The sequence below is a fragment of the Halichoeres trimaculatus genome, unplaced genomic scaffold, assembly GCF_033239565.1.
Source record: "Halichoeres trimaculatus isolate MK-OKI-2021-1 unplaced genomic scaffold, fHalTri1.1 fHalTri1_scaffold_6, whole genome shotgun sequence".
NCBI classification, from domain to species: Eukaryota; Metazoa; Chordata; class Actinopteri; order Labriformes; family Labridae; genus Halichoeres; species Halichoeres trimaculatus.
This window is the reverse complement of record NW_027437184.1, coordinates 21,220,394-21,237,764: the sequence shown is the minus strand read 5'-3', so window position 1 is coordinate 21,237,764 and position 17,371 is coordinate 21,220,394. Positions and strand designations below refer to the sequence as shown.

Genomic DNA, 17,371 nt, shown 5'->3' with positions numbered 1-17,371 from the left:
AAGATATGTAAAACAGCCGCAAAGTCTTTGGTCATATTTGCTTTAAAACAGTAACAAACAGAACTCAGGGATACAGCAAGTCTTCATCGGCAGGAATTCTTTTTACAATGTAAAGCTGCATTAATCATTTGGCCACCAGGGAGCAGATGAAATCTTACAGAAAGTGAAACAAACCTAACAACTCCAATAAAGTGTGTGAAATACTTTGTCTGACTGATCAGAAACCTGTAAAAAAACATATGTTTAAATGAATATACATAGGAGCATTGAATATAATCACCTTCACAAAATAATCTCCGAAGCAATTTTCAATCTTTCAGAAAATGCAAAAAACTGAACCAGCCAGGCATGCCAAATCTGAGTTAAAGACATAACTCACATGCACACACAGAGACATGAATGATCCTACCATGCAGGGGCATGGCCACCCCGGTGGCTGGAGCTAACAATAAGTGGCAATATTTGGTTAGAAAAATGAAGCTGATGTGGAAGTGCTAAAAGTTTCAGTTCATGAAGAATCTGCTTGAAGCTGGCTACAGAAACACTGAAAACCACACACACACCAAGCCAAAAAAAGGACTTCTAAGGCATCAAACTACATACTTACAGCCTGGTTCAAATGGTGGGTGCCCTATAGCTGTTGGAAAGGAAGTTCTAAACTCGTGTCATATCCGATATGGCTCCAGCCAACGACTGGCTTCATTACTATGCATCAGGAAAAGACCGGTAATTTGGCGGAGACTACATCTATATTTATACAATCTATGGTGGCAACAGCTAGCACTGGAATCTGTTTGGTCACCCCCAGCAGAGCTGTCAAACAATTTGTCTGCCTGAAGTTTCAAAACCTGACCCTCACAAACTATTAGAAGACAAAATATTTAGACAATTTTACACTGTACAACATGCATTGTATGTGGCAAATAAAAAGTTATGTTTACATAAAAAAGATTGATTACAGCAATAAGACTGAATCATCGGTTAAAAGTGCTTCATGTTTTTCCTCTATTAACTTTTCACTGAACAACTCATTAAATACTTTATTTGTAGAAATAATAATAAATAGGGAATAATTGTGGATGCTATGAAGAGGATCTGTTTAAATTACACTCCCTCGGCACCTTGTAGTCCGGAGTCTTTGCCCACTGTCGTAAATTACTTTTAGCGAGGCGTGTGTTTAGTTTGGAATTAAATGGAGATTGGATTGAAACAAATTTTCTTTGTTCAAGACAACTTATCAGTATAGTTACGTAGTGCTATGGTTTGAAACATGATATCAAGCCGGCTAAACGTTTGCGATATTGTCAGCCCGGTGCTGCGACTCATCTGTAGACTAACATGACAACAAGGCAATTTGTACTCGGAAGTAGGAATTTCTGAGTTCTGAGTGGGAACTCCCAGTTGGAACGTCTCCTGAATTTCAGACTTGTAAATCGGCGCACTGTCACCACACCCCATTTCCCAGTAGAAAATTCTGGGTTCAGGGGTAAAAAAAGTGATTAAGCTCCTGTTATATTCTTTTTCTTTAGAATTTCTGACCAGTGTTTGTCGCAATAAATCAGCCCTATGTGTAGTATTATTCAATGTTTATATACAGAAATACTGCTGTTAAGGCAAGTTTTACCGACTTGGCAACTGGAACGCAGGAATGACGTCACTCCCTCTCCTAACTCCCCAGTTCCAAACAGAACGCAGAATAAGACATGTATGTAATGTGTAACACTGTATCACTCTCCTGTTTATCTTTCTTCTGCTCTTCTGTCCTCTTTCTGTCTGACAGTTAGGCCTCAGTGTCCACCATCACTACAAAATTAATAACAGAAATCATTTTTACACAGATCTCTGTGTTTTATCTCTTGTCACTACTTAACTTCGTCAGCTAGCGTGGTGTTGTCATAGAGACCTAGACGTACCATGAATCAATCTGGTCCTGGTTGACCCGCACTACAAGCTAAGAAGTAGTCATTTAATAGAACATGTAACCAGCAATATTGGCGCTAATAATCTCATTTTAAAGTGTGGATTACGCTCAGGCATATATCTAGAAGAGAGACTTTTTCAAGATCACTTTCAAACTCCTCACAGCCCTTTGTGTGAGTGAAGCTTTTGCTTTAATGCTGCTTTTACCACTGGATACCCATTTCTGTCAGTATTTGTAGACCAAATCCCAAAATGCACAGGATGAGAAGAGGACATGGTGTGACTTTGGTGGAGTCGGAGAGAGCACTTGATGAACCCTCCTTTGAAGAGAAGGAACAGGTGCCTTCATTACCGACCTTATCGGCCACCTGCAGCTCCATATCAGGCGAACAGCACTGTGAACTGTAGAACACCATGGTTACGTTCTGGTTGTCGGCAGCAGGGTTGGTGATTAAGGTCCCGTTGCCTTGTATAAGGGTAACACGGTCGACACCTGTCCCTTCAGCTCCATCAGTCACCCGCACAAAGACTGTCCACGACGACTGGCTGCAGCTAACAGAGTCAGAGCAGTTAGACTGGATGCTGAGCTGCTGACACTCTGGCTGAGTGAAATCTTTGTTCTGTGAGGGAGGAAAAGTGGATGGAGTGAGATGGTTACGCATTACTGAGTTAAAAAACAAACACGGCTCTGTAAATCAACTTCCTTTCTCACCAATGCCTGATTCCACATTTTGGAAACATTGAAGGCTACTGCTAATACTGTTATTTTTATCAAGACAACTTAAATGAGATTTCTTTTTCATTCTCTTTGAAGAAATGACAACCCTGTAACACAAAAAGTTGACAAGAATTATATGTGAGACTATTACCGGGTTTATAACCGTGGAACGCAGCACGATGTAGTTTGCATCTCCACCATCGGTAGCCTCCACCTCAATGGTCAGGGTGACATCGGTGCCAGATCGCGTGTTAGCAGGTGCAGAGAGGGTCACTGTTCCGTTCACACTTTCTCCAGGCTTCAGTGACAACCTGGTTGGAAAAGAAGAGGGAAAACCTTGGTTGTTGGTTGCTCGGATGGTGAAGTTGCCCCCTGCTCCATCAGTCCGCACTGAGAAGGGTATAGAGAACGGTGTCCGCGGCGTTACGATGCTATCAGCATCCGCCTAAAGACAAAGAAGGAAGATGAGAGGAAGAGTAAGCAGTGATTAAGAGCTTGTTTCTGAATATCTTTAGATTTTGAATGCATGTTCCTCTGACACTACAGCGGTCTTAAAGGTTACTCACAGTAATGGTCAAATGAGATGATCTGAAGTTGGTGTGTGACTGCCTCTGGAAAACTATTGAAGCTTTGGAGTTAAAACTGTTATCTTGCCCCTTGACCCGCACTGCAAACTCCACTGATGGTATTCTGTCGACAAGGACCAAGAAGTTTCCACTCCCCTGTGACCTTACAGTTCCTTTAATCTCCTTCGATCCCCACGATTCCACCAGAAAAACTTCTGTCACTGTGGCGGTGTCACTTCCCGTCAAGGACACCAACAAGCTACCGTTGACATCTGAGAGGAAAAAGGAAGTGACCTGATTCAGCAATATGACAATAAACTGGTGTATCATCAGCATATTATGTTGTTTGACTTTTCTCTACCTGCTCTTGGGCGGCTGTCGAGGGCGTCATATCCTTCGAATGGCCCCTGAGATTCCTCCACAAAGTCAAAGAGGAAGTCAATGGGACTCTGAGCTGCAAAATAAAACAGATTATGAGCGTGATTACAATGACGAGGTTTGGGCACTACAGAAAACACTGTTAAGCAGCTCTTCCTCACAGCTGCACTATCATTGTGTATTTCAGATCTTTATCTTAGCATAGCTCTGTAGCAGAAGATCCAGTGGTGATATAAATGTTTATGGGGGGGACCCAAGTACAGATCGCCTTATTTCCCCCACTAATTATAGCTATTTTGACTTATAACGTGAAAGTTTCCAGAAATGTTTTAACCCGTGTGTATATCTTTTGTTTTAGAGTGATGAGAATGAAATCTTCTCAGGTCAGCTCTTTAAAAACGTGAAAGGTCCCATATTATGGAAAAATCACTTTATTAAGTCTTTTAGTGAAATTTGTGGGTCTTTGTCTTTCCTCCCAGCCCACAAAATGTGATATTTATTGACAAAACCTGTACTTAGTAGTGCTTGTGAATTTAAAATTCTGACCTAAAACGAGATGTTTGGATTTTGGGGAATTGCCGACGTCAGTGATTCCCTTTTTTGACCAATCAGGAGCAAGTCTGACCTGACTGGTCCACTGGAGCAGATATCCCTGAACCCCCCTCCCCGCCCACTCCCTTCCCCACTCTCCAGCAGCGGGGAGGAGAATGCCGAAGTTGAAGAGCCATCACTGCTTTGTTTTTGGCTGTAAACAGCCACACAGTTCCATGCACAAGCTTCCCATCTTGGAAGAAGACAAGACTTAGTGGCTAAAGTTCATTTCTCAAGGAAATGTTCCAGCTACACTCAGTAAAACTGTGCATGTGTGTGTTAGTCACTTCACGGCCGACTGCTTTTCCAACTTTGGACAGTACAACAGAGGGCTAGCAAATAGACTGGTCCTGAATCCAGGGGCATTACCAACCATCCACCAACAAACCTCAGACCCTGGAAATGTGAGTATTTTAAATTCTGTGTGCTGTGGAGCAGATGTAAGAGCTTTTCCTCAGTGTCCCCCCTGTCTCTGGGTTAGCTTCGGGATGCTAACTTTAGCTGTGGTTAGCCTGTTGTTTTAGCCTGTAATGTTATGGTAATTGAGCTTCGCTGTTTTCTAAACATTGTGCACTCGGAGGTCGTGATGCCGCTCTCAGTGACGTGGAAGAGCGGGGCGGTATCAGAGGTGGCTCATTAACATATGAAGGTCACGCCCACTAAATCAGAGTGTTCTGAACAGAGGGGCTATGAGAGCCTGGAAACAATGCTGCTGCGCTTGATTTATTGGCTTTTTGGACCAAAACATGTTACTACCATTTCATGAAGACATCAATGATCCATATTAAAATGCAGAAAAGGAGCATAATATGGGACCTTAAACAGCTCAAAGAGTCTTCCTCGCATGATGAATCTCACCTATAACTTTGAGAGTGTAGGGGTTAGCTGACACCATCCTGATCGTCCATAACCCAGCTAACTTTTTCAATTGCAGTGCCCGGAGATTTCCAGCTGATCGCGATGATGTTATGAGTGATCCTGATGTGTCCGTGCTTTGCTGAGAATCACCTAAAACACAAAAACAAAAGTGCGCTTGCATTAAAAAGCACAGAATTCTCAGTCTGAATACATTGTTGCCTTTCATCATCACCACTGCTTCCTAAAAACTTTTGATTCCTAGAGCAAAAAAAAATCCTGAATTATTTTTGCATTTGTCTTAAGATTAACATTTTAAAGCTTTTTTATACACAGTGGGTTCCTCTTTGCTCCAATGCACATCTTTTTGAATAAAGAAAGTCAAATAGAGAAAGAGATGGGATTTATTGGCTTTTTAACAATTGCAGCAATATCATTTAATAAAAAAAAGAGCTTTGGGGAAGTGAACATAAAATCAGTAAAGAGAATTAAACCAAAGACATGGATCTCTTGCTGTAATGCTCAAAAAACAAGATGTAATTCAGAAAAGTGCTGTTACCTGTAGGGCTGGTGAGTGTGAAAGTCACTGAGTTCCCAGTGATGTAAACAATCAGGTTTTCTAGGGATTCATCAATTAAAAAAGAAAAAAGATCTTCCTTTCCTGGGTTTCTGGCTGCCTGCACGAGTGTTACCTGGAAGATAACATCCGACTGATGACATGTCTGCAGTCTTTGAACATTCAGCACCAGTTGTTGGATCTTTGTGCTCTTACCAGAGAGGATTTCAGAGAGTCTGAAATGATGCTGGCAGCTGCAGAGAGCTCACGCTTTGAGACCTCAACCATTTGACCCCCTGAGGCTTGAGCCAGCTCTCTGTAGAGTTGAGCGTCTGAGGCTGTGAGCCTGGTTTGTTGTTGCTGGCTGTCATCACGCCTCCTTCTTAATCGGTTGGTCGAAGTTGAGTCAGAAATAATCAAGTGTACCTTGATGCAAAAAACAGGATGGAAACTAGATAAACCAGATCAGCAAGACCTGCAATAACTGTAAAACACAGCAAGAGATAAAAGCTACAATAGATGATGTTAGTCGTTCCTCTGAACTACTGCTATCTAAAAAATATGCTTAATGTTTTAATAATTATTAATGATTTAGACCTCTAAAGGGTCCAAAAAGTTAAAGTTGCTGACTAAAGTTTGCAAACAGTCCACTTGGGAAACTGAAACAGAAAAAATGTAGTTAGCGTAAGTTCATGCAGGACATGGAAGTCATAGCAATAAATGGTTCATTGTATGACGAGAGTGTTTCTAACTGAATTTGAGTATTTTGACTGAAAGGAAAATTAAGAAAACAAATGTCTGACAGAAATACAAAGCCCCAAACTGTTTTGAGAAACCAAGTCCAGAGAAAAACAAAGACTGGTTGTTCAGCTTAATCTCACAAAAAAATGCAACAATCAGATAAGAGTATAATGATATGGTTTAAAACAGCATTTTTACAGAGCTTAATTTATTAATTAAGAATAGTAAATAGTAAATAAGTCAAATATAATAGCAGTTAGTGTACACAGAGAGTAGATTAGACACTCACCACAGATTGTGTCCGCTCTATGAGTGCAGTCACTGAGCTTTTCAGTTGTGGGTCTTTGGCAGCAGCGTCAGTGAAGAGGAAGATCTCAGAGTTAAAAGGGGAAAAACGTAAAGCCAGCTAGAGGAGAGGAGGAGAGGAGAGGAGAGGAGAGGAGAGGAGAGGAGAGGAGAGGAGAGGAGAGGAGAGGAGAGGAGAGTTTTAACGGATAGCACACTGACAAGCTGTGTTGATGTGAATCTAACTTTGTGAACATCTCAGCACCTGAAGTCCTGACAGACTAAGTTCCTGATCATCTCCACCACCACTGGTTGAGATTGAACCGATGACCCCCTCAAGGATTTTTGGGTCCGTTGTTTTTATCACAGGTCCGACTTCTGGATTTCATTCATAGACAGGAAAGGGCAAATGTTTCTTAAAATCCTTTTTTTTTTTTAAGTCTTTACTCAGTCTCTACTGATGTCATGCTCTAATACTTAAAAAACAAGTATCTTTTACAATAACAGAAGTTAATTGAATGATTTAAACTCCTACCTGGATCGTTAAAGGGAACCAGGATGTAAGCTGCAGGCTCGTTGTCTGTTCCCACCTCACTGTTTATGATAGAGGTAGTGGCCGTCCTCACTTCCCCTATTTTATCACCCATGCTTTTTGTGGTGTCGATGACAAAACACAGAACTTTACTGGATCCTTTGGACAGTCCCATCATCCTGAGGGGAACAAAGATTAATAAAAAAAAAAAAAGACCTTATCTACACAAGACAAGACAAAAATAAACCATTAAGAGCAGGTCCCTTACTGCAGGAATGGTCTGTCACCAGCAGCCTGACGGATCAACTCCAGCAGCTCACTGGTTGCAGCTGTGGCCATGTTTGCTGCTTCAGTGTGTAGATGTCCATGACTTGAGCCAAAAGTGTCCTTGTTGATTCCACCTGTAGGTTCAACGATGCTGGTTTGATCTACTGCTCCTCCATGGCTGCACTTGCCTTAAAAAAGTAGCAAGACAGAAAGGTGATAAACACAATAGAGCTGATGTGTAGCTGATGGATGCACTGCCTGCCCAAATAAAGTCGCCACCAAGAAAAAGTCACACACTCTACAAACCCCCTTTTCTCTGATTGGCCAGCTTTCCGGAGGCCTGTCTGATGAATCCATATTATTTTAGATTGTTGGACTGCCTTTAGCTTTGATTACAGCACGCATTCGCTGTGGCATCCTTTCGATGAGCTTCTGAGATGTCACAAGATTTATTTCCATCTATCACATTAATTTTTCACCAACATCTTGCATTGATGATGGTAGAGTCTGCTGCTGTCAGTCAACAATCAGTGAGGCTAACTGGAAAAAAAGGCTTAAATTTGCAAGAGAGCACAAAGATTGGACTCTGGAGCAATGGAAGAAGGTAATGTGGTCTGATGAGTCAAGATTGACCCTGTTCCAGAGTGATGGGCCATCAGGGTAAGAAGAGAGGCAGATGAAGTGATCTCCCATCATGCCTAGTGCCTACTGTCCAAGCCTTTGGGGGCAGTGCTGTGATCTGGGGTTGCTGCAGTTGTTCAGGTCTAGGTTCACCAACAGTCTGTGCTCAAAGAATGAGGTCAGCTGACTACCTGGATATACTGAATGACCAGGTTAGTCCATCAATGGGTTTTTTCCTACCTGATGGCACGGCCATATTCCAAGATGACAAAGTCAGGATTCATCAGGCTCAGATTGTGAAAGAGTGATTCAGGGAGCATGAGACGTCATTTTCACACATGGATTGGCCCCCACAGAGTCCAGACCTTAACCCCATAGAGAATCTTTGAGATGTGCTGGAGAAGGCTTTGCTCAGCGGTCAGACTCTACCATCATCAATGCAAGATCTTGGTGAAAAATTAAGGCAACACTGGATGGGAATAAATCTTGTGACATTGTAGAAACTTTTCGAAACAATGCCACAGAGAATGCATGTCGCAAGCAAAGCTAAAGGCAATCCAATGAAATATAAGAGTGTGTGACCTTTTTTTAGTGGCGTTTTTTTTTGGCCAGGCAGTGTATTTGGTTTTGTATAGCTGAAATATTTTGCACACTTTTTATATGTAATATTACTCTCGTGAAACTTTGAGCTGCATCATCCGTGTTTGATCACCTGTTGGTTTTGAGGCCAAAGGCACAACACTAAAGTATCCAGAGGTCAGGACCTGCTCCTCAATGATGTCCTCTAATATGTTGTTCCTGCAGTCATCTCCGTCACAGTTGCGGCATGTCGCCCTGGTCTCATCTGTGGAAGTATGACACATTAATGTTAAAAGAGCTTCCTTTATTTACATCCAAACTGCGTCCACTGGAAGTGCTGCTATCTGTCATCATATACTGTACTATCTTTTACCTGCTAGGTTCCCAATGCTAACATCTGATCGAAGGAGATTTGGGTTTGGGAATTTCATCCCCAGTTCCACCCAGTTACTGTGACTGTAAAAGTCCTTTGAGCAGAGACAGAAGATAAAGGATGATGGTTATCTTTGAGATTTTATCTGGACGTCAGTATCAGTTGTGCTTTAAAAGATAAATACCTGCAAAGAATGAAAAATCTCTCCCAGTTTCTCCCTGGCTGCCTCATAGTTTTCTTGCAAGATGCTTGCTTTGATAGCCTCTATGCCCTCAGTGATGATGCCCCTCCCTTGAAGAAACATTTCCTCATCAAAGTGGAAGCTGGCGTTTAGAGCGTAACGCAGGTCCACTCGTACATTTCTCAGGGTGATAGATGTGATCGCTCTGCGGAAGGTCTTGGAGGATTCTGATGCACCACAGGCGAGAGCAACCCCATCTGCCGTGAAAGGCTCAGCCTACACATACAGAGTGAGATTTCACCAACCGTACTGAAACTGATGTACTCATTTATGGTTAATGAGAACCACTGAAGGGGATACCTACAGGAAAAGAGAAGTCTGCTCCTTCTGCTGAGGCCACAGCACGACACACCAGCACAGTGACATTTAAAATGGCTCTCTCTGTGATTTCCAGGTGACTCAGAGATTTACCAGGTAATATCCCAAAGCCCTGGGCTCCAGTGAGCATGAGCAAGAGACACGAAGCTCTCAGTATTGGAGACATCACTTTTCCACCCATGTAGTGGCCTTGGGGGAAGAGAAACTATTATCACAGTGTCCTTCATTGGGAAAGCTTTGAATTTATCGATAATAAACTAAGTTAAAACAGATTCACACAAATCTAGGTTAATTTATTACAGTAGCTTCGAGACTCTGCTCACACACTCTAAAATAGCCTACATCTCGAAACACACTCTCATAATAAAGAGTAAAAGGCCCACAGTACCTGCTGTTGATGCTGTCCCGTGCACTGCATCGTTGTTTTGGCAACAGGAACTTATAAGAGCTCTAAAGAAAAGGGTGGAGTTGAGCAAAACTTGTTTGACTTGCTGCTGAGGAATGATGTCTGTAGAGATGAAAAGAAGTGCATCAGCAGTAAAATAGTTTGCTTGATGAAGAGGGTACCACCCCATGGATTAGGTCTGTGTGTTGTGTAAAACTCTGTTACTGAATAAGTTTACATGTTAGGTTTATTTTTATAATCATCAGGTATAAACATTTATCATGTTGATCGCTGAATTTCATCTTCACTGGCACAGACTGGTCAACTCATGCATCATTTAGTCCTGGAAGGTCAATGCATTTGTCTTTACTTACAAAACACTAAGACTGGGAGTTGAATATGTAAAAAAAAAAAAAAAGAAAGACATACTGGCGCTGGTCAAAGTAAGTACAATAGGCTCAATTCTACTGTAGAAAACAAAGAGAAACCACAGATAAATCCTTTGTAGTCAGAGATCAAACTCTCTAACATGACACTGAGTCATTTTCAGTACTTTTCATTCCTCTGTGACCTCAGTCAGTCTAACAACATCTGATACTCATACACACTTTTAGCTGCATTGCTGTTGTTAGAATAAATACTACCCTGAGAGTTTTCAGCTCCAACAATTCAGAGATGTTTGAGGTCATTAGAAGGATTGTTTGACAAGCTTGTAAGAAAAAAGAAGGTTTACAGTTACTCCAGAGCAGTACAGCATATGAAGGATTTGCGATTAAAACCCTAATGATCAGGTTACTTACTACCATTACAGCTGATGATAGGAGAAGTAAAGGTGTTGAAATGGGTTGCTTCCTTCTGTGATGTTGTTCCCTCATTTCTGCTGACAATCCTTATTTCAAGGACCTGAAGCATGGTTCATAGGAGTCAGATACCTCACATATGACTCATTCCCCCCCCCCCCCCCCCCCCCCCCCACACACACACACACACACACACACACACACACACACACACACACACACACACACACACATATCACTAACTTAGGGCATCCCTGTCAATCATGCCCTTACGTTTCTTTGTCATCCTCTCAGCATCATCTCCACCACTTTAGAAACCCTTTTTCTTTACACTCCATTATTCCTGTTTGTCAATAAAAAAGTAAGTAATTCTGTTATCTCTTGTTTCATAATTCATCACATTTTGTTTACCCACTGCTCACATTAATTACACTTCAGCTCACACGCATACAGTTCCTTTGGAAGAAAGGAAAGAGGGGCTTGAGTCAGGGAGATGACCAAGAACCCATGGTTACTTTATCAGAGTTCCAGCGGTCCTGAGGCATTGATGTCCATGACTCCAGGGTCTGGAGTTTTGGGCCACTGGTCACTGAGAAGTCTGCGAGTGGTCCAAAATCAGCGATATTCTGTTAGCAATGAAAGTCTTGAATGTTCTCTCTCTGTTTAAGTATTTCAGTACAGCAGTACAATCTGTCCAAAAAATCAATTCTTGAAGCTCCAACTCAAGCTCTTTCTGCAGAAGCTTGTCCATCTTGACTGCGACCATAGCTGCCATCAATTCGATTCTGGGTTTAGTTGGAGACTTCAAAGGCGCAACCCTTGCCTTTGTGATCAACAAAGCTGACTGTACTTCTCCAGTTGCAGCATGCCGCAGTAGATAACTTGTCGTTCACTTGCATCTTCAAACTTATGCAACTGGGCAAAAACTGGTGGGCCTCAGTGTTTTGTCTTGACACATCTGTTCACTCCAAAGCCTTTCAGCTGTTGCAGATTTGAACAGTCTCTTCTGGGAGCTCTTTGTCCCAGCTGTACTTTTGCCTGCATAAATTTTGGAGGGTCTTTTTGGCAGGCAATATCACCAGGGCAAGAAAACCTAAGGGATCCAAGATGGAGCTTCGACTGGGGATATTTTTGGTACACTTTAGACCCCTTAGTACCAATTGAGCATGGTTTAAAGTACACAGCCTACCTGAGTATTGTTGCTGACCATGTCCATCCCTTTATGACCACAGTGTACCCATCTTCTGATGGTTACTTCCAGCAGGATAACACTCCGTGTCATAAAACTGGAATCATCTCAGACTGGTTTCTTCAACATGACAATGAGTTCACAGTACTCAGATGGTCTCCACAGTCCTCAGATCTCAATCCAATAGAGCACCTTTGGGATGTGGTGGAACAGGAGATTCTCATCATGGATGTTCAGCCGACAAATCAGCAGCAACTGTGTGATGCTATCATGTCAATATGGACCAAACTCTCTGAGGAATATTTCAGTACCTTGTTGAATCTATGCCACAAAGGATTAAGGCAGTTCTGAAGGAAAAGGGGGTCCAACCCAGTACTAGCAAGGTGTACCTAATAAAGTGACTGGTGAGTGTATACTCACAATGATTTATCAATGTTTGCATTCATGTTTATATATTATACACTAATCTTCTTTGTAGAAACCACACACACACCCACAACCTCCCACACCAACACAAAGATGAACATACAGAATCAAGTAAAAGAGTGGAAAGTGGAAGAGTGTGTGTCTGCTACCATCATTCATGTTCTGACCGGACAACCTCTGTCGGCTGCAGCTTTAAGATCACCAGCAATTTAGTTTCATTGAGGTCACAAGTATCGAGTCAAGCTAAACTACTACCTCTTTGTGACTGCACTGAAACAAAGAAATATAGAGGGGGAGCGTCAACAAAAAGCACATTAAAAGTTAAATATCAACTAATTATCTTTTTAAAGATATTGTACTTAAGTCAGTAGGCTTAACCTCTAACACTTTTCACATGGTACACTTTCACATGAACTGTGTTAGAAGTTTTTTTTAAGTGCTACAATAAAAAAAGTCTTACTCATAGTCTGATGTTACTTGTCTGACCAGTTTATCTGTTGTTTACAACTTTTCATGTGCTACCAAACAGGTTGGATTAAGATGTTATTTATAACATGTCAAACTTAACACACAAGGTGGTAATAACCCAACATTTGTCCTCTGCTAAAGCTTATAAAGGTGTTAGGGATGTTAATTTTTTATCCACTAGAGGACACTCTAACTGTGAATACAGATTATGAGTTTCTCACAGAGCATGAGCACATTTTTAGAGTCAACTGTCAAACTAGTTTAATAAAGACGAGAATCATTCTAAGTAACTTTTGGTATTGGAAAAGACCAGTTCTAGTTGATCTGTCTTGGATGGGTTATGAAAAATATATTGATCAACCTCTATTTCATGAAAACAGGATTCTTAAAAAAAGATTGCAGAGTACAATCACAGAGGTTAAGATTGCTTTTGTTACGATCTGAAAACACAACCCTACCTCCCACGATGATTAACCATTATTATTATTCAGCTGATTAAGTACAAGGTTTCGGACTATATTCGTGTTTATGTTAAAAGGACAGAACTGATCTGTGTTTGTTCAGTTTCTGACTGAGGTCATGTTTGCAGTAAATGATTCATGGAGCTAGAAGAACAAGCAGGGGGACGTGGAGCAGCAGTTTCAAATTTACATTTCCAAGTCTCCTGTCCTTTTTTATGTTTCTTTGATGCCAGCTTTCTAAGACTTGTCTCTAGCCAAACAAACTGAAGAGATAACAGAGCAGTGGTTTCAGGAACATGGAGGTCAGATGTTGCTGAGGAAATCAAAGCAGAACTTCACGGAGGATTTATTGAATACCTGAGGAGCTAATTCTTACTCCAATGGCTTCCTCTGTCATGGAACTGGTCTTGTGTTTGTTTCCTTCCCTGCTCCTCTTGCTGCTATCTCTCGCTCAGCGCTGGCCCAGGGTGCACAGTTGGTCACGGCTGGCTGTCAGGGCTGCAGGCTGGAGACTCTGGGTCATAACATGCTTCATCCTGGATCTGCCACTAAACAGAAATACAACAACAAGGACCACAGAGGCCGGATCAGCAGGGACAGATATTTTGTCAGGGTCAAGTCAGACCTCAGATGGCCCTTGGCTCATCTGTAAACCAACTGCGTTGGCCAAATATCTGCTCCGACACTCCGACTCACTGGCCCGGCACAGACTGCCTTCATGGCCAAGAGGGGACCCCCACATCCAGACTCTATCCAGCCTGCTGAAAGGAACTCATGGAGACATGCTACAGTTCACCAGGGACCATCTGTTACTGAAAGACGGGGGGATTGTGGCTCTGGACTGGGCGGTAGAAACCAGATCAGTTGAGAGGAGAAGGTGGGAGGGGAGGAAGGAGATCCAGGCCGGAGGGAAGATGACTCCCCCTGTACTCCTCCTCATCCCTCAGTACTGGGGAGAGATAACACCCCACCTAAGGGGGCTGTGCCAGCAGGCGATACATCAGGGATTTTATGTGGTAGTGTTTCACCCTCGAGGCACAGCAGGCTGCCCGCTGACCACAGCTCGACTCACTGAGTTTGGAGACCCAGCTGATCTGGAACAGGTAGAGAAATAACCAATCACTGTGACTTAATCCTGTGGGAAGTTTTACTCCACATGTTTATCCTGGTTCAGGGAGGAGTGCTTTTATTTTCTGCAAGATTGAATGTATTATGGTTTTGGCATTTTATTTCAAAAATGTGGGGATACTGTATAAAATCTTTATTAAAAAAATATATTTGATGGTTTTTCATTAATCTTCACCCTGATTAAAGGTAAAGGTAGGGCTAACAGGTTCCCATTTTAAAACATAGGGGAGACTGGGAACAGTTGCAACAGTTTTTACATTACTCTCAGTTACTCAGAGCATATTTGGACTAGTCTTACCAAATCTTTACATATTAAACCTACATCTGTCTGCTAAATGCCCATAGCATTTAAAGATGGCTACATATAACATATCAATCACAATATTCATTTGAATAGAGGAATTCAGACGTTGCAACTGACCCCCAACCTGGGGACAGTTGCAACACAGATCAGGGACGGTTGCAACATATAACAAAACATTAATTTTTCACTAATTATCCTCAGTGTTTTGTCTAAATAGGACAAATAAGAATGTTATGACCCAGAGTGGGCTCAAATTCAATTTTCTTTTCTGTACAGCTTTAAGGTATTTAATTAGTTTTGTTTTGTTTAAAACATGGGCCTACCTTGAGTCAATGTGCAGATATTACTGAAGCTATAAAAACTCAATATTGCATTTTGGGACAAAAATAATGGAACAATTTCTTTTTTTACAATTTCTCTATTTAGATGATTCATTCACTCTATGACAAGTTTATATGACACATACAACATACAACAATAACTAATTGCTCATTTTTGCTTAACAAGTTATTTGGGAAATTATTATGTATATCATTAGCGTTAGTTTCTCCATATGATTGCCTGTTCTGTTCATCATGAGCAATAAAAGATATTAATTTAGCCTATTTTGAACTAAAAATCTTTAAAAATATGGTTGTGTGGTCTCTTCTAATATGACTAACCTAATAGCATGGGGACAGTTGCAACAGTTGCAACTGTCTCCATGGTACCAGTCATGACAAAACGCCATGTGCTAGCTAGCCACATTGACATTGACACATGCTCACCATGTCATTTAATAGTCAACAAACAGTGATTCAAACTAGAAAGGTTTGGATTCATTCATACATAAGGTCAGGACAGTATGACAAAAAAACAGCTTATGAAAAAAGTTACTTTCATACCTCCAAAACAACTTTACTTGATAGACGCAGGACCAGATGCTCAATATGGCCTCTCTCTTCTTGGTGGGTAGAGGGTCTAACTGAGCATGTGCAGTGTGAGTGTCATCACTCTAGCATGTTTCTGATTGGAGAAATAAGGCTTGCTGCAACCGTCCCTTGTTGCAACTGTCCCCAGTCTCCCCTACCTCACAGTGATAGTATTTTTGATGTCTTTGTTTCCAGGCCCTGGCTTATGTCCACAGTCGTCACCCATCATCTGCTCTGTTTGCAGTAAGTGAAGGATCAGGGTCAGGTACTCTTCTCTCCTACCTGGGGGAGAGTGGGTCAGGCTCCTACCTGACCGCAGCAGCAGCCATTTCACCTGTTCTCTTGGGCCAGCTGTGGTTTGAAACAGCCATGCCGCCTCTTTACCGTTGGTGGGCTTTGTTCCAGAGGAAGATGCAGCTCAGAAGGTGAGAGAAACAGAAACGATGAGAAAAAGTGTGGAAGTCAAAGTCAAGTCAAACACACATTAGTTGGTGTGTGGTCACGGTAAATAGAGACAGAATTTTATGTTGCTCTTTTTTTTTTCTTCACACCATTAGATATGCAAGTTCCTTCAGAGGGGTGCTGAATGTGGCCCAGGCCCTGAGCTGCTCATCCCTTAGAGACTATGAGGAAACTATTTTCTGCTCTTCAACCAAGCATCTGCACAGTGATCCGAAACCTTCAGTAGGCTCACAGAACTCTGGACTAGACTTAGGATCTTCCTCCTCACAAAGACTGTCCCCCTCAGTGGCCTGGGCGCTGGGTGAGAGGGCCCACCAGGCAAAGGACTGGGAGAAGTACTGGGAGAGGAATGAGCCTCTGAGAGATGCAGATGAGGTGGCAGTGCCTGTTCTCTGTCTCTGCAGCAGTGATGACCCTCTCCTCCCTCCTGCTTCCTCTCTGCCCCTTCCTCTTTTCCAAAGCAACCCTTACTTCCTGCTGGCTTTGACTGACAGAGGAGGTCACTGTGGGTTTGCTCTGGAGGGTAGAGACGAGCACGTGGAGGGAGGGAGGTCAGGAAACGAGGAAGTGCACTACTGGAGTCACACTGCAGTTCTGGAGTACTTCAGAGTCGTGGCAGATTTCCTTAAAAGAGAGGACAGAGAAAGTGCAATCTTTGGGAGTCCTCCTGAAGATTTTAGTCAGACTGGGCTATGGAGCAGTGTCGGCAGCATGCCTCAATCTCGCAGGAGGAGAAATGTTGTGATGAGGAGACCCAGACAGTTGGTACCTGAGCAGAGCAGTTTGGAGGAAGAGGAGGAGAACTTTACCTGGAAGAGGTCCTACACACGCTGAGGAGAAGGAGGAAGCAGAGAGGAGGATAACTGCAAAAAGACATTTCCATCCCTGTTATTTTTCTTTTAAAAGTTGTTTGTACAAATGATGATTGGGTCCACTGAAGTGTTACCGTAATTCTGTGTCCGTTGGTTCAATCAGAAACATTCAAACAGCATGGGAAACCAAAGAATTTTCACTTTCTGGTAATATATGGTCCATTACGGTAACCACACGCATGTGACGTAGCTCCGCAAACCTAAACAACAGAAATTTCGCGAAAATGCTGAACAGATTCTGAATACCGTAACTACTTGAGTTGTTGCCCGATTATGAATATTCCAACACAGACAAGAGAGCTGAGAGGCCGCGCTTTCCGTCAATTACGGTGTCTCACGTAGTCCTAAATACATGGGTTTCTTTTTGTGATTTTCTTCTATTACACTGCTACCTCCAAACAGCATATGCGACACTTATTTAACA

General features: G+C 42.2%; 2 protein-coding genes across 2 annotated transcripts; one reads left to right on the top strand and one right to left on the bottom strand.

Moving 5' to 3' along the window:
• Nucleotides 1-2,123: 2,123 nt before the first annotated feature.
• LOC141791796 (von Willebrand factor A domain-containing protein 7-like) lies at nt 2,124-9,707 on the bottom strand. The gene is made up of 15 exons (XM_074672449.1): nt 9,528-9,707; nt 9,167-9,439; nt 8,983-9,076; nt 8,743-8,874; nt 7,411-7,597; nt 7,146-7,321; nt 6,876-6,988; nt 6,615-6,731; nt 5,801-6,010; nt 5,588-5,720; nt 5,032-5,181; nt 3,566-3,658; nt 3,205-3,476; nt 2,790-3,083; nt 2,124-2,540 (listed from the first exon to the last, which is right to left on the bottom strand). Exons 1-15 carry the CDS (start codon nt 9,705-9,707, stop codon nt 2,124-2,126), a joined length of 2,841 nt encoding a protein of 946 aa, XP_074528550.1.
• Nucleotides 9,708-13,650: 3,943 nt separating this feature from the next.
• On the top strand, nt 13,651-16,915 carry LOC141792211 (protein ABHD15). The gene is made up of 3 exons (XM_074673065.1): nt 13,651-14,373; nt 15,809-16,038; nt 16,171-16,915. Exons 1-3 carry the CDS (start codon nt 13,651-13,653, stop codon nt 16,907-16,909), a joined length of 1,692 nt encoding a protein of 563 aa, XP_074529166.1. The 3' UTR covers nt 16,910-16,915.
• Nucleotides 16,916-17,371: the final 456 nt, after the last annotated feature.

Bases quoted from the DNA above. Each gene is read 5' to 3' on its own strand.
- LOC141791796 (XM_074672449.1), bottom strand. From the start codon at position 9,707: ATGTCTCCAATACTGAGAGCTTCGTGTCTCTTGCTCATGCTCACTGGA. The intron at 7,322-7,410 runs GTAAGGGACCTG...TGTTCCCCTCAG, and splicing joins GGTGACAGACCATTCCTGCA to GATGATGGGACTGTCCAAAG. The intron at 3,084-3,204 runs GTGAGTAACCTT...CTTTGTCTTTAG, and splicing joins CATCTCATTTGACCATTACT to GCGGATGCTGATAGCATCGT.
- LOC141792211 (XM_074673065.1), top strand. From the start codon at position 13,651: ATGGCTTCCTCTGTCATGGAACTGGTCTTGTGTTTGTTTCCTTCCCTG. The intron at 14,374-15,808 runs GTAGAGAAATAA...CTTTGTTTCCAG, and splicing joins ACCCAGCTGATCTGGAACAG to GCCCTGGCTTATGTCCACAG. The intron at 16,039-16,170 runs GTGAGAGAAACA...TCACACCATTAG, and splicing joins AGGAAGATGCAGCTCAGAAG to ATATGCAAGTTCCTTCAGAG.